Source organism: Lytechinus variegatus, chromosome 2 (assembly GCF_018143015.1).
Source record: "Lytechinus variegatus isolate NC3 chromosome 2, Lvar_3.0, whole genome shotgun sequence".
NCBI classification, from domain to species: domain Eukaryota; kingdom Metazoa; phylum Echinodermata; class Echinoidea; order Temnopleuroida; family Toxopneustidae; genus Lytechinus; species Lytechinus variegatus.
The window spans coordinates 46,906,473-46,930,761 of record NC_054741.1 but is presented as its reverse complement, the minus strand read 5'-3'; the positions used below and the strand labels follow the sequence as shown (position 1 = coordinate 46,930,761).

General features: G+C 36.6%; 1 protein-coding gene across 2 annotated transcripts in view; it reads left to right on the top strand.

Moving 5' to 3' along the window:
* The first annotated feature begins 273 nt into the window (after positions 1 to 273).
* The window catches only part of LOC121408174 (ribosomal protein S6 kinase beta-1-like), a 40,614-nt gene continuing 16,598 nt past the window's right edge, over positions 274 to 24,289 (top strand). For both annotated transcript variants that reach the window (XR_005969011.1, XM_041599532.1), the window contains exons 1-7: positions 274 to 576; positions 14,718 to 14,758; positions 19,363 to 19,480; positions 20,041 to 20,109; positions 21,093 to 21,240; positions 21,862 to 21,919; positions 23,262 to 23,362. Coding sequence is in view for 1 of the 2 variants with exons in the window: in XM_041599532.1 (XP_041455466.1) it covers positions 469 to 576; positions 14,718 to 14,758; positions 19,363 to 19,480; positions 20,041 to 20,109; positions 21,093 to 21,240; positions 21,862 to 21,919; positions 23,262 to 23,362 (643 nt within the window). In the remaining variant the exon portion in view is untranslated. The remainder of the gene's footprint in view (positions 577 to 14,717; positions 14,759 to 19,362; positions 19,481 to 20,040; positions 20,110 to 21,092; positions 21,241 to 21,861; positions 21,920 to 23,261; positions 23,363 to 24,289) is intronic.

The window sequence follows — 24,289 nt, the reverse complement described above, 5'->3', positions numbered from 1 at the left end:
AGGGGGGATCGTCCCTCCTACCCCTACCTCAGATTTAGGGGGACACGTCCCCCCCCCCCCCCCCCCCGCTTCTTCTGCCACCTATGGGTCTACATATCTGATAAAATGCCCGATAAAATGGAACAACCAATAGCTCATAGGCCTATATCTAACAAAATTGGGGACCAAAAGTTTTCGTTTGATTTTCCCCGATATGCTCTAGATAGATCTATCTCCAATGGTCCATGCTCGCGCTCCAATGCATCGACGTACCGCAGCGCTAGCCAGCTGTCCTACGAAAAAAAAAAAACGCCGGTTATGCGCCATTTTCTTCCGGGAATTCACCGGGAAGAGATTCATTCATTCGTAGTGCGACTGATCTCCGACGATTACGGAGCGGGCAATGTCGGATTTGTGTAGCAGATGTTCCTTTTTTAATTCCACATTTGGTGACGTATCTGCTGGCTGAAAATTGAAACTTGAAAGGCCATGATGGCGGGACACGCCGGCGTGTTCGATTTGGAGTTATGTGAGCATGATGAGAAGGGCAACGAGCTCCTGAGTGACAGCGATGACATGCACGAAGAGGGTGCGGAGGTGAGTGGAGTTTGTGCGGGTATCTCCCGCGTCACAATCAGACTAAGATTAATGTCATATCACTGACTAGACAGCTGGCAGCCGTCTGTCTCGAGGATTTTAAACATTTTTTAATAAAAATCTCGTACACATACATGACATACGGCTCGCAATCGAGCATTCGTCATTTCTTTAGGGGGTAAACAATGGAAAATCCCCCGGCCCTGACGGGGCTCATCCATTTTTGTCTTTATTTCATTAAAAATATGTCATAAGAATTTAAAATTAAAAAGAACTGGGACAAATTAAAGACAGTTCTCCTGAGTTCACTCACACAAGCATGCAAGGTTACTAGTTATACTAACCTCGCACAACACTTGTCATTTCCTAATGTCATGAATTTTGACGTTTTCATTCATCACACGAATGCGAGAGAATACAACACGCCAAAATCTTATAAATTTATTCACTTTATTCATCTAAATCTTATTATCTAGGCCTAATATACATGTAATTGTAAAAATATAGTTACCGTAAGTAACGGTGTATTAACCGCACCTTTTTCTCGGGGGGGTAGAAGCAAAAGTCGGGGTGCGGTTTATACACGGTGACAGGTCTGAGCCAGCCCGCCGTGAATCAGGGACAACTCGGACCACGGGACATCTCGGACCGCGGGCCGAGTTGTCCCACCCATTACGAGATTTTTTTCTCACAAATTTGCGTCTATTTTTCCGTAATTTCGAAATTTCTTGTAAAGATTTTCTAGAGATATGGTCTGATGGTAATGTTCTTCACTTTCTATTACTTTTTTTTCGCTGAAATAAAAAAAAAGTGTAATTTTAGGCGTTTTTCGACAGCTCGCGATTCCCATAGGCGAGCGTGTATTAACTGTGTCGGTGCTCGGCTCGGCCCCGCTCAATAACTGACTTGATTTTGTGATCATTTCTCCTCAAAGTACCACTTTTATCGCAGAAGATGGACTTTGTTGTATTCCATTACCTCCATTTTCTCATCACAAGGATAAAATTTGGTGTATTTGCACGATTTTGATCAAGTTTTTCACCTTTTTCTCTCTGGTCGCAAGAAGCGAACAACCGATGAACGGTCCGCTGCTCTTCATCGTAATTCTCCGTAGCTCGGCCGCCTAAACTGGCGGGGTGGGATTCAGACCGAATCCACAATGGAAGTGGGCGTGCACAGCAAAGAGCTGAGCTTGACTGAGTGAGAGAGTGAACTCGAGTTTGAAGCTTGGCAGTGTCGTATAGGCTCTGCCTTTTTTTGTAAATATATATTTTTCAATTTTTTCTATATTGATTTTCCCTGGTTTCGAGCTCTAAGATTGTAATGATATAATTATGTTTCAATTTCTTTGACTGAGTGTGACTATGGTGTGGATGTTTGAGTTGCTCAAAAATATTTTTACGTGGGTGGGGGCTCGGGGCGATTTCACTCTTGCCCCCGAAATGCGAAAAAATATATTCGGGTGTAGCTGTGTGGGCATGCCGGGCTGAGGCTAGCCATCAATACTTTTTTTTTTTTTTTGAGAGGGGGGCTTAATTTTTCACTTTAAATTGATCATTTTTAGGCCTTTTTTTCCATTTTATTTTTAATATTGAATTTCCGTGGTGTAGAGTTGAGTTTTAAGTTGCAATAATCAATATGCTTTAATTTCTTTGACTTTGAATGTGACTGTGGTGTGGATGTTTGAGTCGAACAAAATACTTTTACGAGCTAGGGTGGTGGCTCAGGGCGAAAAATTTGACAAGCAAAAAAAAAAGAAAAAAATGTCGTAAGTTGCCTTTTCAGTACTTTTTAAGGGGGGGGGGGAGAATGTGCCCCCTCCCTCGATTCGCCACTAGAACTTATGTCCATATTATTTAGTTTTAATTTTTACAGGAGGAAAGAATACCAAATTAAATAAGTTTTATGTTTTGCATTTTTACCAATTATTGTTTATTCAAGTAAAATGTATTTAATTTAGTATTGTTCCAAAATGCATCACCTAATTAACTTGTTTGAATTTAAAATGCAAACCTGAATAAAAATGAATTATGAACTTTGAATAAATAGAAAATAATATGTTATATTCTGTAAATTGTAATATTTTCAAATCATATTTTATCTCCATTCTTATCTTATCATTGTCTCCCTTTCTCATTATGTTCATCACTCTCATTTCAATTAAATTTATATTCTATTATACTGGAATAAAAAAAGACAATACTCAACAATGAAACATCGATCAATAGAAAAAAACAAAGAAAAGGAGTGAAAATACAAAGAAATGACAGGTACAAGGAGGGGGGTAACAACAAGTCATTCTTGTCTGGGTTTTAAAAACAGAAGAGTCGTCAATACAATATTGCAAATAGCAACTATGAAGAGGGTTTGGTTTTTATCAAATAATTTTTGCAGTTCCTTTGGAGTGATGTTGTTTTTGTTTCACCCATTCTAGAAAGTGAACTTTGTATCTAACACTAAGTTGCCCTAGTGTTGTTTTCCAATCTACATTTTCTAGTTCCTTGTATCATGTATGGATGAAATCATTTAAGCTGTACCAGTTAGAAAATTGTTGACTTTTGGTATATATTTACATTAATCATGCAAGTTGCAGGTATGATCACCTTCTCAATGACTCTTAAGACAAGCTTCTGCAATTAATAAAATATATTGTATTTACTAGATAATTTGAACAACTGGACCAAATTGTGGCAAGATTAATGAGCTATATATAAGTGACAATGGGGAACCCGAGGCTGATAATGATATGATTTGAGCAAAGAAACAATAAAATTTGATCAAAATCGGATAAGGAAAAACAATATTATCGCTGCATTTTAAAGAATGATTTGTATTTTTCATCCTCGTCCCTATATCATCATCCCCTTGGGCGCAAAACTGTCCGCAAAGGTAGAGGGGACCACAGGCTGCAAAATCTGACAAACATTTAAAAAAAGGTTATCGCCCAAATGTAGGGTAATTTTTAACCCCAAAACAATTGACAAGAAAAAAGAGGGGGTTTTCAATAATAAAAGGTCATTTAGTCCTAAACACATGTATCATTTCAATTGTGAATGATTCATTATTTTGTTCTCCATGAAGAAAAATAGTAGGGTGGACATTTGGTATTGTGTCCCCATATTTTTGGTAGGGGCACACGTCCCCCCCCCCCCCCCCCCGATTTCCTCCCATAATCATCCCTCACATCCTCGTCCTTCTCACCATCTCATGCACCCCTCTTATCAAGAGTCATCATCATCTCTCTTATTTATATCCCTCATGCACCTCCTCTTCCCTCTCATCATCAAGGCCCGCCCACTTATCATCGCCATCTCTCACATCCTCATCTCCATCTCTTTCCCTTTGTCCCTCTCATCATCCCCCCCCCTCATCAAGAGTCATCAAAGATCCTCATCCCTCTTATCATCACCATCTCTCACCTCGTCCCTCTCATCAAGGCCCACCCCTCGTTATCGCCGGTATGCTATCATCGCCATCCCTCACATCGTCGTCCCTTTTACCCTATATCCAAAACTCTGCTCTCTACACAAAGGAAACTCAATATAAAAATTAAAAACGAAATTGGCATGCCCGCGCAGATACACCTAGAACATTTTCACATTTCGGGGGCAGGAGTGAAAATGCTCGGAGCCCCCATCCACATATTTTTTGTTCGGCTCAAACATCCACACCACAGTCACACTCAAAATCAAAGAAACTGAAGCATATTAATTATTGCAACTTAAAACTCAACTCTCTACACCAGGGAAACTCAATATGAAAAATAAAATGTACAAAAAATAGGCCTAAAAATAATAAATTTAAAGTGAAAAATTAAGCCCCCCCCAAAAAAAAAAACAAAAAACATTTTTTTATTGAGGGCTACCCTCAGCCCGGCATGCCCACACAGCTACATCCCAAATATTTTTCGCATTTAGGGGGCAGGAGTGAAATCGCCCCGAGCCCCCACCCACGTAAAAGTATTTTTTGTTCGACTCAAACATCCACACCACAGTCACATTCAAAGTCAAAGAAATTAAAGCATATTGATTATTGCAACTTAAAACTCAACTCTACACCACGGAAATTCAATATTAAAAATAAAATGGAAAAAAAGGCCTAAAAATGATCAATTTAAAGTGAAAAATTAAGCCCCCCCCCTCTCAAAAAAAAAAAGTATTGATGGCTAGCCTCAGCCCGGCATGCCCACACAGCTACACCCGAATATATTTTTTTCGCATTTCGGGGGCAAGAGTGAAATCGCCCCGAGCCCCCACCCACGTAAAAATATTTTTGAGCAACTCAAACATCCACACCATAGTCACACTCAGTCAAAGAAATTGAAGCATAATTATATCATTACAATCTTAGAGCTCGAAACCAGGGAAAATCAATATAGAAAAAATTGAAAAATATATATTTACAAAAAAAGGCAGAGCCTATACGACACTGCCAAGCTTCAAACTCGAGTTCACTCTCTCACTCAGTCAAGCTCAGCTCTTTGCTGTGCACGCCCACTTCCATTGTGGATTCGGTCTGAATCCCACCCCGCCAGTTTAGGCGGCCGAGCTACGGAGAATTACGATGAAGAGCAGCGGACCGTTCATCGGTTGTTCGCTTCTTGCGACCAGAGAGAAAAAGGTGAAAAACTTGAACAAAATCGTGCAAATACACCAAATTTTATCCTTGTGATGAGAAAATGGAGGTAATGGAATACAACAAAGTCCATCTTCTGCGATAAAAGTGGTACTTTGAGGAGAAATGATCACAAAATCAAGTCAGTTAATTGAGCGGGGCCGAGCCGAGCACCGACACAGTTAATACACGCTCGCCTATGGGAATCGCGAGCTGTCGAAAAACGCCTAAAATTACACTTTTTTTTTATTTCAGCGAAAAAAAAGTAATAAAATGTGAAGAACATTACCATCAGACCATATCTCTAAAAAATCTTTACAAGAAATTTCGAAATGACGGAAAAATAGACGCAAACTTGTGGAAAAAAAATCTCGTACTGGGTGGGACAACTCGGCCCGCGGTCCGAGATGTCCCGTGGCCCGAGTTGTCCCGTCCCCCCCGCCGTAACCCCACCCGTACATTGTACGATGTCTGCCAGTTCACAACACATCGAGTGGCCGGGCGTAGCTGCCCAGGCAATGTCGTTTAGAGGGGTATGAGCTGCGGGTAATGGGAAGCGATTATTGCAATATGAATTAAATGTTGTCCATAACAAACGCACCCACCTTCATGACACTAATTTTGACTTTATTCTCGATTCAAAGTAGTGAAGTTCCCTGGCTAATTTAAAAGAGACACCAAGCATACTCGGTAATATTTTGTCACCGCTGAGCTGAGCGAGAGTTGAGTGAGCTTAGAGATTGCGTTGTAATCACTGATCTCTCCCCTACCTGGATGGGAACAATAACGCTGATTGGCCTATTCCGTGTTGAAGCACCGGAAGTTGGTACCTCCGCACGCCGAGTTCCCCCAAAAAAGCCAAAATCGGAGTAGAGTCTGGTACACGGCAATAGTGTCAATTCTTAATTATACTTACCAAATCAACTCTTATAACAGCACTTTTCAATGTGAATTTATACCTGATACAAAGTTTAAGATGTCGTCCTGTGCCACGTATAATTGCACTTATTGTGACGACCGTGGAAACAGAGAAAATGGGATTACTTTTCACAGATAAGACAAGCTGGTTAACTGCATAGTTGTAGACTTTATGTAGTCCCATGTGCTCAAATACATGTGTGGTAATTCTAAATTACCAGAGCAAGTTTCCAAAACTTTAAAACTCCGGGGGGGGGGGGGGCTATCGATTGTTGTGATTTCTCTGGAAGCGTGATGAATTCAAACCATGATTCAAATGAATATTCAGTTAATATTCACGAGTTTATCAATCATGTTTGGACAGAAGAATATCACGACTGAGACACGAAAATATTGTATAGCATGTATTGTGAAACTTAAGTTAAGACTGAAAATCTGCCGTTTCGGAGGAGTTAAAAAAAAAAAAAAAATTTGCAAGCATAGATCCTGACCGAAATAAACTGATTTTTGGGACAAGGACTGGATCTACAAGGTATTTTGAAAATTATTTATCTTTTATTTGTGAAAGGACAATAAAATTTACAAGCTATAGGTACATGTACGGTATAGGACTAGGACTTTAGGGGGCTTATGTAACTTGTGGCAAGTGAATTTGTGATATTTCTCTGTCAACAATAGATCGAATTATTTTTTCCAAGAACTCTTTTTTCTTAAGTACGTAAAAAAGACATTAAGCTACAGAGACGGATTTACAGACTTCAGAAATTTCACAGAACTTATTTTGAGTGCCGAATGTCTTCAAAGAAAAAATGTCTCGGTGGAGCAAAAAAAAAAGGGGGGGGGGTTATCAACCAGCAATAAATCTGACAAGCAAAAAAAGGTTATCAACCCAATTTTAGGAAGGAATGCAAAACAAAAGAAATAGTCTGACAAGCATCAAAAAAGGGTTATCAACCAGAATTTCAGGGCGGACCACAACGATTTTAGGGGGGTCCACCTGAATTTAGGGGGGATGCAGGAAAAAAATTGACAAGCAAAAAGAACAAAAAAAAAGTTGTCAACATAAATTTTGGGGGGTCTGTCCCCCACCTAAAATTTAGGGGTACAGGGACCCCCCCCCCCCCCCTTCCGCTGCCTACAGTGTATATGAACAAACTGGGTAGAGGATAATTGAAGAGGGTCGATCGATGTGACAGAAGGAAAGAGAGAGAGAGAAGGTCAAGTCCACCTCAGAAAAATGTTGATTTGAATCAATAGAGAAAAATCAGACAAGCACAATGCTGAAAATTTCATTAAAATCTGATGTAAAATAAAAAAGTTATGACATTTCAAAGTTTCGCTTATTAAAAAAAATAGTGATATGAACGAGCCAGTTACATCCAAATGAGAGAGTCAATGATTTTACTCACTATTTCTTTTGTGTTTTATAGTTTGAATTATACAATATTTCAATTTTTACGAATTTGACGTTTAGGACCTCCTTGCCGGAAGCACAAAATGTTAAAATAATGGAATACCAACCGAGATGTGCATATAACTGTTTTGTGAAATGAAGCGAAACTTTAAACTGCCATAACTTTCATATTACATCCGATTTTGATGAAATTTTCAGGGTTATGCTTGTTGAATTTTTTCTTTTTATTCAAATCAAGTTTTTGTTGGGTGGACTTGTTCTTTAAAGGGCGAGTCCACCTCATGAAAATGATTATTTGAATAGAGAGAAAAACACAATAATGCTCAAAATTTAATCAAAATCAGAAATAAAATATGAAAGTTAAATTTTCAACATTTGAAAACGATGAATTTTTGGGTGTTACACTTGTTTGATTTTTTTTTTTTTTTGGGGGGTGGGGTAGACTTAAATTAAAGGGGAGGGGGGGGTTCAAGCCCAGTGTTATAAGCCTTCATAACCTAGAAAGTCCTCACCATATCAATCCTAAGATGGTTATTTGGAAAACCTCAAGATGGTTATTTGGAAAACCTCCAAAATACCCCTAGACAAGTCAAGGATTTCATCCATTCTTCTGTAGGTGAGAAAAACACCAACCCCTTCAAAATTATGTTTCTGAATTGTATACTGGGAAAGTATCATGGTTTCAAGAAAATTGCGAATTCTGGCACCTTAAATATATGATGTTTTGTATAAAAAGCAATGAGTGCTTCAGTGTGCAGACAGCTTGCGTATCGCTCACAATGCACATGCTAATGGAGCGATCGCGTTCCTTTTGGTAGTCCAGATTGGACTATCCTTTTGGGGGAACTGGTATGGCGGACAATAGAACTCGCGGGCTTCAAACAAAGGACCCTCCCCGCATATCCAGTTAGGAGAGAGATCAGTGGTTGTAATGTGGTTATAGTGCGACTTAAGCTGGCGCTATTCAAAGTCTTGTTTCACGCCAGCTTGTTTTTTTTCCTTCCTGTTTGCTTTTCATAAGATACCATGTAAACCACGCACGAGAGAGAGACGGCACGAAGCCGTAAAAAACAACTGGAAAAAATGCCAATTTTTTGTTTCTTGAACCTTCCTATAATCCCATATCCAAAATTCATGCTAAGACATCAAATTTCTGAAAGTGATTGTGAGATTGTGATGCAAGAAATGTGAATGTTTCTTCCTCCTACGCTGGGAAAGACACAGATCATAATTTGATAAGATGTACTGGCATGACTTGTACTGTATCGTAGTTTGCAATGTAATGGCAGTGCTGTGTGTGTACACTGTGACTGTGAGGTGAGCGAGTGTGTAAGTTGCCAATATTGTCGGGACCGTTCTTTCTTTCTAACATTTGTAGATGAATTGATCAAGAACAGCATATTTCTGCATACCGGTAATCTCTTTGGATACTTTGAAATCTTAAAAACTTAGATTTTGTTTCTTCGTACATGTACCTCAAATATGCATGTAAATGTGAGAAGATTTTTTTTTTTTTTTAGTCCAAAGTTGGGGGTGCGGTTAATACACCGTTACTTACGGTAGTTGAATTATAAAAATGATTTTTAATGCTTACCTCCAAATCTCGGCCAAGATACTCCGTCCGATCCTTAATACTGCGGTGGAAATTACGCAAACAACAATCAGAACACTTGTTCACTGCTACCACCCTGCCTGTGGTGAATCGGGGTTGGGACAACTCGGACCACGGGACATCTCGGACCGCGGGCCGAGTTGTCCCACCCATTACGAGATTTTTTTTCTCACAAATTTGCTTCTATTCTTCCGTCATTTCGAAATTTCTTGTAAAGATTTTCTAGAGATATGGTCTGATGGTAATGTTCTTCACTTTCTATTACTTTTTTTTCGCTGAAACAAAAAAAAGTGTAATTTTAGGCGTTTTTTCGACAGCTCGCGATTCCCATAGGCCGCGTGTATTAACTGTGTCGGTGCTCGGCTCGGCCCCGCTCAATAACTGACTTGATTTTGTGATCATTTCTTCTCAAAGTACCACTTTTATCTCAGAAGATGGACTTTGTTCATGTATTCCATTACCTCCATTTTCTCATCACAAGGATAAAATTTGGTGTATTTGCACGATTTTGTTCAAGTTTTTCACCTTTTTTGTTAATCCGAAAACGAAATAAGGTTCGTTAATCCGAAAATTAAATAAGGTTCGTATTTCCGAAAATAAAAATAATTCATTTTGGTAACAAAAACGATGTTGTCATTACAAGATTACACGATATTATGCAATGATAGTAATAACGATCGATGATACATGCGTGTGTTGGGGCCAAAGCATGTATTTCATTAAGAATATAGGCGCCCTGATCAAGCATAGGCTAATTTCGATTTTATCTGAGCAATTGCTGCATATAAGCAAATGGTTTAATTAAAGATGCAGGGGATCAAGTGTGTTGGAAGCGTGCGAGCAACCTCTAGATAATAGGATTTGTATTGGAGGGGATGTCATTTTTAATAACAGCTTCTGCTGGTAATAAAAATAATACTAATAATGATCCTTGTGAGATGTTGAAAGCGAATCGCAAGCTCAAACTAGAAGACATTTCATGTAACAAGACGTGAAGTGAGCATTCGGAGCATTTTTTGTAATCGTGAGAAAGATGTGTATCTTTCTAAAGAATTAATGCGAGGGCGAGCTGTAATTTGTTTATATACTGACTTGGGGCCCGTTGCATGAAACTTTTTACCTGAGAAAACTCAGGTTGTTTTTACAGGAGTTTTTGCCCTGTGCTAAAGTCAGTGGCGGAAATCAGACTAACCTTAGTTTTCATTTTTTACCAGAGTTTTCTCAGGTAAAAAGTTTTATGCAACAGGCTTCAGAAAGTAATCTTTTAAGGACTGCATTAAGTGACTCATGAATAGAATATATATCTTACGAACTAAATAATGAGAGCGCGAACCGCAAGCTTAAAATTTGTGATATTCCAACCTGAAAACTGGACATTTCATACTTCTTTTTTTGTAACCAGGAATAGAATGAGTTCCTCAATAAACAATACTTGATGCGAGCGAGAAACGTGAGCCAAATTTTTCCGATTTTCCAACCTGAAAACTGGACATTCTAAGCATTCTTGTAAAAAAAGATAATAATAGCTGGGAGAATAGTTTTAAGAACTGAAGTGGCTTCCCTGGGTAAATAATATCTATATCAATATTATCATTCTAGGCCCACATGAAATTTCCAAAAGTTTGAGCACGTGATTCGCTCGCAACATCTCACAAGGATGCCCTTTTAACAGTAATTGACCAAAAAGGTGAATTTTACATCTTCAGATTTGACTTTTTCCCCCAAACCGCTTGCTCTCTACGCTCGCAGAAATGAAACGTAAATATATAACTTTAGTGACCACTTAAAAAATTGTGCTGAATTTAGTTACTACAAAACACACAACCTCTTTACACAGATGATAATCTAATGTGAAAATATCCGTTTGCACCAAATTGCCCCTATTGGCCCCTTTTTTTTGCTTTGCCCCCCCCAAAAAAAAATACGTTCCGCCGCCATTGGTTAAAACACGCATCGTCTTCATGGCTAACTGCAAAAAGTTCTTAAAATGTCCCCTTTAGATCAGGTCGGGAGGGAGGCAGGGGGCATCAAAAATGAAATAAAAAACATGGGAATTAATATTTTCCAAAATGGGAAAGTTCCTTCTTCAAAAATAAATATGCCGTTTTTCATGTTTTTTCGAAATAAAATACTCTTTTTAAAGTATACAAGTTAAGTTTTCAGGCTGGAATATTGAAAATTTTCAGCTTGAGCTTCGCACTCTCATTCGATTGGTGAAATATGCATCCTAAAAAGGTCACTAAATGCTTTCTTTAACAGGTTCCTTTTCTGGTCAGTATGTTTAAGCTCGCGTTTTGCGCTCGTGTTAATTCTTTAGTTAGATGCACATCTTTTTAATGACAGCAGAAATCTGCTCGGATTTTTAAAAACTAATTTTCATTTTTTATTGAAATAACCTAAAGTTTTAGCTTGTGATTCACGCTCGCAACACCTCGCAATAATGCCATTTTAAGAATAATTGACCACAAAAAACGTTATACAACGCTCGCTCATTATACTCTCTCCCGAAAAATAAAGCCTAAATATACATTTTGCCATAATAAGAAGTCACTTCAAAAAAGGTTTGTCTCTACTTAATCACTATCAAACACGCAATGACTTCAAGCAGATGATAATCTTAAGGTGAAAATATCACCAAAGTGCCCATTTTGACGTATGAGTTTCATTTTTTGGCTTTATCCCCAACGAAAATTCGTTCGGCCGCCCTTGCCTTCCCATCCTCATAATAATTGAACGGCAAAAGTGTCCCCCGCCCCCCTTGCCTCTGCCTCTGCTTTCCCGGTTTTCATTTTTCGGATTAACGAACCTTATTTTGTTTTCGGATTAACGAACCTTATTTTGTTTTCGGATTAACGAACCTTATTTCGTTTTCGGATTAACGAACCTTCGGAAAAACGAACCTTATTTCGTTTTCGGATTAACGAACCTTCGGAAAAACGAACCTTATTTCGTTTTCGGATCAACGAACCTTCGGAACAACAAACCTTTTTTCGTTTTCGGATTAACGAACCTTCGGAACAACGAACCTTTTTTCGTTTTCGGATTAACGAACCTTCGGAACAACGAACCTTATTTCGTTTTCGGATTATCGAACCTTCGGAATAACGAATTGTCGGAATTACGCCACAAATGTTCGGATTAACGAACCCCTTTTCGTTTTCGGATTAACGAACATCGAGGTATAGGCAATTTACGTGTTTCGGAATTACGAACCTTCGTAATAAAGAACCTTCGGAATTACGAAGCTTCGGAATTACGAAGTGTAACCGAAGCTTTACAGTGTCGTATAGTCATATATAGGCTCTGCCCTTTTTTTTTGTAAATATATATTTTTCAATTTTTTCTATATTGATTTTCCCTGGTTTCGAGCTCTAAGATTGTAATGATATAATTATGCTTCAATTTCTTTGACTGAGTGTGACTATGGTGTGGATGTTTGAGTTGCTCAAAAATATTTTTACGTGGGTGGGGGCTCGGGGCGATTTCACTCTTGCCCCCGAAATGCGAAAAAAATATATTCGGGTGTAGCTGTGTGGGCATGCCGGGCTGAGGCTAGCCATCAATACTTTTTTTTTTTGAGAGGGGGGGGCTTAATTTTTCACTTTAAATTGATTATTTTTAGGCCTATTTTTTTACATTTTATTTTTTATACTGAATTTCCGTGGTGTAGAGTCGAGTTTTAAGTTGCAATAATCAATATGCTTTAATTTCTTTGACTTTGAGTGTGACTGTGGTGTGGATGTTTGAGTCGAACAAAATATACTTTTACGTGGGTGGGGGCTCTGGGCGATTTTACTCCTGCCCTCGAAATGCGAAAATGTTCAAGGTGTATCTGTGTGGGCATGCCGGGCTGAAGGTAGCCCTCAATAAAAAAAAAATTCGGGGGGGGGGGCTTAATGTTTCCTTTTACATTTATTATTTTAAGGCCTATATTTTGTACATTTTATTTTTCATATTGAGTTTCCCTGGTGTAGAGAGTTGAGTTTTAAGTTGCAATAATTAATATGCTTCAATATTTTTTATTTTTTATTTCAAAATGCTCGAGACATTTAAAAATCATCCAAAATCCAACACTCAAAGTCATGAATAATCCGTAGCACAGTTTCAAATTCCGACGTTGCGTTATTTTTTCTGTACCACGTATTTCCATACACATAGTACCAAGTACAGAAAAAAAAATCAATGCAACGGTCGGGAAACAGTTGCATGTATAGGAGTCCATTATGACTACCACCATGTGCAATTTCGAATGCACATGTTTCCCCTACAGATATCACGATTCTGTGATTAAATAATTCCAATTACACAGGAAATAAATCCCTGAGACTTGTAACCTAGCATTGGTGAGTTGTCATTCGGCTTTGCTTTTCAAAAAGTAGTGGAGGGAACCAGTAGTGAAGTGTACGTGGAGCCTACACGAACCATCACCTGAGGTACTCTACATAAATGAATTTGGAAAATAGTTGGTCTGGATAGTGGAAACAGTTAACAAACAACCTGCACTCAGCTGCTATTGTACTTGTAAAATTCACATTCCGAACATGAAATGTTTATTCCAAAGTCAATATTTTCTAAAAAGTGATTAAATCTGGTCAATTACTGACAATGGTCCTGAAAGATCAATGCTGAGTGATTCAACTGCACTAAAATGCAAAGTACAGTCCCATGTACTCATTTTCATGTTGGAAAGGTGTTTGAAGTCACTTAACGTTGATCTTTGAGGACCGATAATGGATTGATAATTCATCTTTTCAGAGTAATTAATTGATCGGATTAAGCCACTTTAAAAAACTATTGACTTTGAAAAACATTTCAAATTCTTTGGAATATGAATTATACTGGTATCGACTTGACAAATTACATGTTCGTCTTTATTCTTTTAAACTCAGCAAAATGTTTCATTTATAATGTTCGTTCACTCGGTAAAGGTCAGGTAATTTAAAATCATTTTCCTTATAAAAAATTTAAAATTTATTTTGTTAATTTTCTTTATCCTGTCTATCTTTTATATTGAGTGTTTCCCTATCAGTATTTTTTTTTACAACATTTTGAAAATTTCCAATTTAAAGCACATGTTTTTGTAAATTCTACCCCTTATTTTAATTAAAAGAAAACCTCTATTTTGAATAATTCAAATATATATTTCATGAATACAAAATTTCCAAGTTTAAGAAAGTCGTTAAATCCCACCTACATGTATAGTATTTGCTACATGTAAGTAATGACTTGCATGTTGATTTTTTGTTTTTGTTGCCCAAACTTTGTTACTGGATTAGATTGGTGTATAAAGAACCATTGAAATGCCCCCCCCCCTCCAAAAAAAAAAAGGTTTTTTGTAACGTCATCACTTGTTGCTACATGTATACCCATTCCTCCCATATTTTGTATGTGCATCATTGGCAAAAATTTTAAAGAAGGGAATATTTAGATTGTATTTTTCTTGCAGGAATATTGTCACAATGTAATGATGAGGGAAATATCCTGAAATCGTTGTGGAATCTGAAACGTCAGAATTTCAATTATAAATAAATTACATCAGACATTTCACTCTACAGTTATCTCTCTTTCATTTTGCATTGACAGGGTGACAGCTATCTCAGTGTTGGGTCTGAAGGAGCTTATGAGTGAGTATGAAAAATTATATTCAGCTGGTCAACATATCAGAAAGTCTATAATACCACATTGGCTAAACACATGGGCCGTTTTCTGAAGTCAGGTTTAATTTAAACTCTGGTCTAAAGTTGTGGTTTAAGTATGGAAAGCCAAGTGCACATTATAAGCTCTTTTTACACTCAAGTCAATCTTAACCCTATCTAGGCCGGGGTATTTTGGAAGTTTAATGGCCGGGTTGGGGGCATCCCAGGCCCCCCTTGAGATCTCGGCTGTTGATCGCGCTGAAAATTGGCATGCGAAATGCGTATGTAGTAGGCCTATGCGAAATCATACTATTTCCTTATAACTCCCTAAATAATCCAAATGTTCTAATTTTTGGTATAGAAACTCTTTGTGGTGTTCTTAGCAAGTGTACATGAACAAAATTGCGATATTATCAAATCATTTTCTTGTGTTATTGTTTTTTGCAATTTCTTACATTGTTTTTCATTGTTTTTTCAATGAGAATTGTTGGGACTCTTCTGAGATCATAAAAAGCATAAAATAAATACATTTAGACCAGCAAAACTAAAGATAATCATGATTTTTGGTTGAAAACACAATTTGCATTGACTTTGTACACAAAATCATATTTTTGAGCAATGTTTGGTCTGACATGTACTTACATAATATTGCGTAATTTCGTAACCACGTACCTGGGTGATGCAAAATTGGTCTCAAAAGTTGCGCAAGACTTAAAAGTAAAAAGTCAGCAAGCAGCGCGGTCAAAAAATTTTGTGTGCCCGCGGCGAAAATATTGTGCGAATCGTTGAGGCCTCAGAGGCCCCCCCCCCTCCAGCCTAGATAGGGTTAAACTGTCTGGGAAGATTTATTTTTTTTTGTCCTCATCAGAGGTATTTATTACATTAAAATCAATAAACACAAACAATATATGCAATTAGTTTCACATTTCACAAGCTTTTGATTCCATTGTACTGTTTTTCTGTTATTCTTATCGAATTACTCTTTTCAAGATATCTCAGATTAATGACTAATTCTCTCTTGAAATCTGACAACATAGAAAAATAATAACTTATTTTTTTATTTGCCTGGGAAGATTAATAAGTTGTCTTCAACATAAGTGTACAGTAAACATCATTAGAAACATACTGTACAATGTAAACAAAATTTTGACATTCTTTGCTTTCCATAAATTTAGCACAGAGTTAGACCATGGTTTGGTCTAAGTTAAACCTGACTTCAGAATATTGGCCATGTTTAGGCCTGTGTCATGTCAGAATTTTTTTGTTCCAGAATCCAGTACTAGTATCCCGACAAATGAATTTACGAACAGGGAAGTGCAAAGAAGTCACAGATTATACAATATTGATTTCATTTTTAAACAAACATTCATTTAAAAAAAAACAAGAAAAGTATTATGAGAAGACCGGGAAAAAAACTTGCCAATGTTCAAGTGGCCATCTTTGTCTCTTTCTTAGTAGCTATTAAAGCTACATGTACGAGAGGCATGATATAGTGTCTTCCGCCCTCGACATATATCTTGTAGCTTAGCTACTAACAAAGAGAACAAGATGGCCATGTAAACATCAGAAGTTTTTTCCTGTTTCCTATTCTCGGTGGTCACCTGAAATGTAATAAAGAAACCTGGATCATGATTGGTATTTGGTAAGACTGAATATGAATTAAAATATACTCAATAATTATGTTACGATACTCAGAAGAAGAGAATGTTAAAATATTTTTTATGTATTACATTGTTTTATCGGAATACCGGAACATAAAAAACAAAACCGGAACCCGCACACATCGAACGGATTCCAGTATTCCGTCTGTTCCGACCCAGGCCTAGCCATGTGGTCTATAGTACAAGTACTGCCCATGGTCAAATCTCCATTTTGTCTGCTAATTATTTTGGAATTCATCAAAAAAATTTGAGTCATAAAGAAGTTATCCAACTATACATACCTAGACTAAATGATGTTAGTACAAGTGGATATTAGATGAAATGGGTATTTGGCATTTGATGGATTTTTGTCAAATCTTATTTGTTTGTGTTTTAATTGTCTTTTTTTAATATGCTAAATTATTAGTGCCATGTACTGTACATGTACTTAAAGAAAAATGACTCGGTATAAAAAATAACTCAGTGGAAAAAAAACTCAGAAAAAAATTAAGTCAGTTTAATTCAACAATTTTTTTGTTAATGGTTTATTTCATTTTATTCAATAAAAGAGCCAATTACATGTATGCTGCTGAAATAAAAGCATTCTTTAAAAATATGAAAAGGTGATTTAAGGGAGAAATTATTATTTTGGGGGGTAGATATTTTGATAAGGACATTGACTTTCTTTCTTGGGATTTGGGAAGGACATTAGTAACACTGTACAACATATTGCATTATGTGTCCTTGCATTCAGAATGTAATTGTTTCATGAAAACTTTTATGATATGCAAATTTATGATTATTTGCATATCTTTACAAAACTAGCATTACATATGGGACAATTAAAAAAAATATATAGGAAATCAAAATAAAGCTAATTTTGGGTTGCACTGGGCCACTGCTAATGTTGAGCCCTGCTTGAAGCTTAATGTGCCTTTAATAATCCTCAGTAAGATGATTTGTCTCACCATGGCATTCGATCTGAATGCACCATATAACAAGGCTGAATCAGAGAAATGTCTAATACCCTTTTCATAAACCCATCCTCCAGTTAGCCGCCTAAGAGTACAGTAATGCGGATAATTCATTAAAAATTGCGTTCACAAACTCAGAAAATAATCCGCACTATTTTTACGAGCGCCCGTCCTGAAAAAGGCAGATAATCGTCATGACAACTGGACACGCCCCCTCCGATGGTGTTGGAAAAGGGTGACCTTGTGACCGCACCATGGCAATTATCCGCATTATTTGGAAATGCGTTCATAAAGTCAAAATCTGGTCCCGATGCTGCTACATGTACATGTATTATGCGGATTAGCAGCATCAAAATAATGGGGATAACTCTGGTCCTCCTCCGATTTTACGACCAAATTATGCTGCTATTAGCCACATAATTGGGTTTATGAAAGGGGTATAAGATTACACTTGCAGACATCCTCATTGGGAAACATTCAAGTGATAAGTAGAAATTCTGGCATCATGTTCGGTCATATTTTGGTCAGTCTGGTTGCTCATGCACTTCAATAAAAGTTAAAGAACATTACATTCATATAATTTGTGAAAATAGAGCATACTTCTTACTGTTCGGCTACATATACATGCTTTTGTATCCAAATTTTCGATTCAAAACCACTTTTAGCTTAAAGTTTTGTAGCTCAAGATGAAGTAGAAATATTGTTTAGCACTTTCTACATGTACACTATAAAAAATTAGATATGAAAGTAATTTCAGCCCACTTGATTTGGATAAGCTGTTGGGTAACTATACATGTAAGTAGCTAAAATATGACAGCCAAAACAGATCAATTTGTTTTTCCTTTCAGCATGATTTTTCGCTAGGTGTAAGGTAGCGTATTATCAAGGGGGAGCTACTTGGAGTCTGATGCTGTTCTGCGAACGTCAACGTATGTAATAAATCTTATGTGGAAGACTACGAACAATGGCTACACAATCTGGTCTTTTGTTACTTGTTTTCTTTTTATCAAGGAATGTTAGGTGGAGGTTTTTTTAACGAAAAATCAGGCATTCTGGTCGATTAAAATGAAAACAAGAACTAAAGCAAGATGGGAGTGTATACATGTATGTGATGGATGCACCACTGTTTAGTCTTCAACTTCCAGTCTTATTGCGTACGTTTCGCGTAACAGCAAAGATAAAGCTGTAGCCTCCACCTAAATGTAGATTATAGGCTGGGCTTAGGGTAATGTTACGAAGTTGAGAATTGATCATCTGTACTGTACAGTATAATGTATGATATAGAATGTACAATGTGTTGTGTGTACATACATGTACCACATGACTCACACACAGTGAGAATTGAAAGTACTTTAGGAAAATGTCACTTCCTTTCTCTGTACTTTAGAATTTAATACTACCACACTCTCTCTGAATCGGGTCTTTATTATTTGAGAATAACCAAATAGACTGAATATTTCACTGTACACAATGTATAGATTTATGTTACTGTTTTTCTTCTTTGGAATATTCAATTCATTCTATTTATTCAGTTATTTAGTGACATTATCATTATTTCATAAATGAATTCTAATTCAATTTGTAATTTACTATACATGTAGATGGGAACATGCAACATAAGGGACAATGAAAATTATATGGCATAATGATCATTGTATTTCAAAAGGTTATCCAAATATAATCATATGTAAAAGTCAATATCACATGACTGTATTTGACACATTCCAGCATTTTAATCATTTTTATCTGGAGGGAATAATCTAGACTTTGACCATACCAAGAACTTGTTCTCATGATCCATTGATGAATTTATTATGCATTATTACATGAATTAGTGTTCCTTTCCTTTACTAAATTAGGGAGGTTCAAATTCATTTGAATTTGAGGGAATATTTGAATCTTCCTTTCTCATTCAGTCCTAGTTATGCAAATTTTAACCTTTGAACTTTGACCTTTACCCTTCTATTCCATCTCTTAGGTCAATTGAAGTTGAAGAGGTATCTCTTTCAGAGGAGACTGTGAATCCAGGAAGAGAGAAAGTTGGACCAGAAGATTTCCAGCTTCTTAAAGTACTAGGGAAGGGAGGCTACGGCAAGGTACGCCTGTACCTGCTCTTAACTGTTATCCCCTCCTCTCATTAAAACTTATTTTTTCTAGGGATTGAGGTTTGACTTACCTTTAAGAGAATGCATCTCCTTTACCCAGCATACATCACCTGAGCAGGAGAAACATTAATTTTCGAGTCCATCCTTGTCCAAGTTTTTAAGGGACAATGTATGAAAGAATTGTATGAAAGGAAGGAGCTCACAAAAGCAATATTTAAATAGTTTTGTAGAAGTGTATGCCCAGTAGCACTAAAAACTCCCTCAAGATGATGTTACATGTATTTCATAACTTTGAGGTCCAATATTACATTTTATTTCACTGTTTTTTATTAATCTTTTGTTTGATCTGAAAGTGTTAAAAAAAATTTTTTTATTTGATTATAAGGATGACCAATTGATTGTTAATTATGAAACATGCATTCATTATTCTGAAAAGAAGGCATCGAAGGCTTTAACTCCTTTGTACAAGACAGATAAAAAGTAACTTGGCATTCAGGATTGGAAAATTGAGTTGTATTTTACTTTAATAATACTTTTCTTTTTAAACACAGGTTTTCCAGGTTCGGAAAACGACGGGTAAAGACTCAGGGAAAATATTTGCAATGAAAGTTTTAAAGAAGGTAAGTGAACTTTGTTCTTTATTTATACTGCTAATACCAGCTTCATGATTTGCTTTTAAAGGTCAAGTCCACCTCAGAAAAATGTTGATTTGAATCAATAGAGAAAAATCAGACAAGCACAATGCTGAAAATTTCATCAGAATTGGATGTTAAATAAGAAAACTATGACATTTTCAAAGTTTTGCTTATTTTCAACAAAATAGTTATATGAACGAGCCAGTTACATCCAAACAAGAGAGGCGATGATGTCACTCACTCACTATTTCTTTTGTTTTTTATTGTTTGAATTATACAATATTTCAATTTTTACGAATTTGATGATTAGGACCTCCTTGCCTGAAGCACAAAATGTTAAAATAATGGAATTCCACGTGTTCAGGGAGGAATGAAACTTCATTTCGCATGACAATGACAAGAAAATCAAAATATTTCATATTTCATATAATAAAATACAAAAGAAATAGTGAGTGAGGGATGTCATCAGTTCCCTCATTTGCATACCGCCCGAGATGTGCATATAACTGTTTTGTGAAATGAAGCGAAACTTTAAAATGTCATAACTTTCTTATTTTACATCCGATTTTGATGAAATTTTCAGTGTTATGCTTGTTGAATTTTTCTCTTTTTATTCAAATAAATTTTTTGTTGGGGTGGACTTGTCCTTTAATCAAGAAGCAACACTTGCTTGTTAATACAATAGAGGTTCAGTGATTTTGATATTATGATAGGGTTTGTTTAAGTTGCTTTCATTGATAGTAGAAAAATGACTAAAACATGTTCATTAAAGTTTTTATAAACCTGTCAAAGACGAATAAAGTTGTTAATTTCAGATTGAACTTATGTTTTAACTTGGCATTCAGGATTGACACTGACAACTTCCCTATCCCAGCCTTATTTCAGGCACACCACATATTCTTTTAGAGGTCCAGTGTGTAATACTGACTGTACCTGTGTAATGACCTGCAATCGTCTTTCCTTGACAGGCAAAGATTGTGAGGAACCAGAAGGATACGGCTCACACCAAGGCTGAGCGTAACATTCTTGAGGCTGTGCAGCATCCATTTATTGTTAACCTTCACTATGCCTTCCAGACGGGCGGAAAGTTGTACCTCATCCTAGCCTATCTCAGTGGTGAGTCCTACATTGAAGGGCTGTCTCATGAACGGCAAACATCTTTCACCAACCTTTCATACAGGCCGAATGTTGTGCTAGTACCTCATTCCTATCTTGATGTAAAATATGTGACAATAACCCTCTTACCGCTGATTAGTTTTAAAAGACTTCTGGGTCTTATACTGCATGGCTTGAATTAATCCAATGCCTCCATGTCTGTGGCTTTTGTTGTCCTATTAATTGGTCTTGATGCCCCTTGTATATTTCGGTACCCCGTTTTTTTTCCCAATTTGTGATGTAAAATGGAAGTGTGTCCTATAAAAAGTGGACTTGCTCTAAAAATTTTTAAAGATTATTTTAAGGCCTGTTAATTTAGGAATCAAGTCACTAGTTAACCTCAAATTTGTTTTGATGATGCCAGTTTATATTGGATAAAATGGGTATAGCCTAACTGGAAATGAGACAAAATGTTAGTTGGACCAATGGTACGTAGCCGCACTGGTCGTAGATGAACTACATATAGGGAAAGTCCATGTGGGAGGAGTCCATTGGAATGTAGACTAAGTGGGTGAAAACCAAGTGGTAATTAAACCAAATGGAAAATATATTTAATTGTTATATTTATTTTCTCTGTTTCAGGAGGAGAATTATTTATGCATCTAGAGAGAGAAGGAATATTTATGGAAGATACAGCATGGTAAGATTGATTTAAAGAAGACACTCCAACTACAAATGTCTGCATTGATACATTGTCATATTTATTCAACAGTGTGGTACTTGTAAAATATGACAGGTTTTATGCCTGTGCTCTCCATGGTTGCCAGAGAGGCATTATTTTTTGGGGTTGTCAGTTCTATTTTTGTTCTTGGGACTAAGTAAAAGAACAGTCATAAAGATCTACTACAAACTGGGGTCAAAATGCGTAATATAGTGAATAAGGTAAGTGGTCAGAAGTGATTACATACACAAAAATGTCTTGTTGATGATGATGCACAGCATTTGTATAGGGCCATGTATCTGTCAAAGACATTCAAAGGTGCATTTTTGAAGGAGCCAGCCAATCTGGGTTGCCAAGAAGGGCGCGCACACAGAATTGTGACTCGCATGTCTCTCCTCCTGATATAACTGGTTAGGGGAATGCAGGTGGACCACTACACCGGGGTTTCCCCATACTCTTATTCGAATAGGACAGTGGATGCAAGGGTGGTACTCTCCTCTACACAGGACCTCCATTTAACATCCTATGCGAGGGATGGAGTGTTTTCCACTGTAACATAGCCTGCATCTATTAAACAGGGGAGAGAAGTTTACACACAAAGCACTGGCTTCAGTCATCCGCCTGGGGTGGACTCGAATGGTCAGACACTTTACGGACTGAGCTAACTTCGCTCTATTGCCAACTTCCCAATATAAATAACTTAGGAACTGCTGAGAGATCAACATTGAAACTTAGCTTATGTATGGATATGAGATCAACCTCTGGATCAAAATTCACTGAGTTTTTATGTGAAAATGGCTTGCTCTTATGATAAATGAAGACCCATCTGATGGATCAACTTCCAAAATTTTATCAGATTTGATGACAATGTAGTTTAAAATTGCAAAAGTTATTAACCTGTGCAATAAATGTCAGATCTAGCAAAATTTTGTCTGTGCACGGTTGAAAAATCCATCTAGTTCTCTTTTTTTTGTCTCATTATAAATTAGACATCCCCTCTGCTGTCTGATTACAAAGTTGTTTTATAATGTTAACAACAGGAGGGAATATCTTTAGTGGATTAGTTAGGAAATTGGAAACTTCTAAATGAATTTGTACATAAGGGACTACCTGAGAAAGTGCAAAGTGCAGACCTTGTTAGGATTTTAAAAATATATGTGAATGCATTTTTTTTTAAAGAGTAGCAGTTATAGTATACATTCAGTTTACTAAATTCATGATACGTGTAATTTTGCAAATATTGTCGGTCTGTGCACCATCTTGTGAATGATTTTTTTTCTGCTAATGTTTATTTTGTTGATATTGTTTATTTTCATTTCAGTTTTTATCTATCAGAGATAGTTTTAGCATTAGAGCATCTACACAAACTAGGTATCATCTACAGAGATTTAAAACCAGAGAATATTATGCTTAATAAACAAGGTAAGACTAAGCTAATTGATTTTTTTAATGTTAAAAAAATTGATTATTATGTGCAAACAGTGGTTCAAATTAAACTTGGGAGCAATTGCAAAGCTTCATGTTAAGGTGTGAATAAATCATTCAGTGTTTTGTTGTCAGGTCGAAGCTGAACAAAATCAGCAAAATGAAAAATTCAAATTGACATATTCATCTCAAAAATGTTCTTGAGGACTTTTAAGAATCATTTTATTATACATTCTTTACTCCAGTGGAAGAATTATTTTGTTGGGTAGGGGGCAGAACATGGCTGACAGTTCATAAATTATAACTATGTCCAAGGAAGTAAGCATAACATTGAAATGTAAATGTAATTTGGTTGATGATCAGTCGGTAATTTAGATGACAAAAAGCTTTTAAAATTGCTTTAAAAATTCCAGCAAATCACCAAATTGCTTTTTACTAAATAACAATGTTTTATTTTTCATCTACCTTATTTTCAAAATTTGTTGTCAGATATCACCAATTGGCAACCTTGGGATAATGGCAGAGAAGTTTGTGGGAAATGATGATTGGTCTTGGGGCCTGCCCATTGCAGTAAAATGCATTCAAACTGGACCCAGATAAATTTCGTTTTTTCACTTCTGATTTGTTGAGTTGTATTTGATTTTGCATTTCCTTTGACTATTTTCTGCAGCAGGACCCTGTTCTGCAGAGAGCTATACAATACAGCTATTTCATGGCATGAAAATCTAAATTTTGATTTATATTACATTTGCAGATTTACTTATGACTGAAAAATTACCTGCCAATGTAATTAAAACTTCTAATTAATGTGATAACTACTATTAGGGAATGATTAATTGATATCTACTAGGAAGTAGTTTGCCAACATACCAACATGGTGAAATTTACATAAGATTAACAGGTGGCTTGATGTAATGAACAACT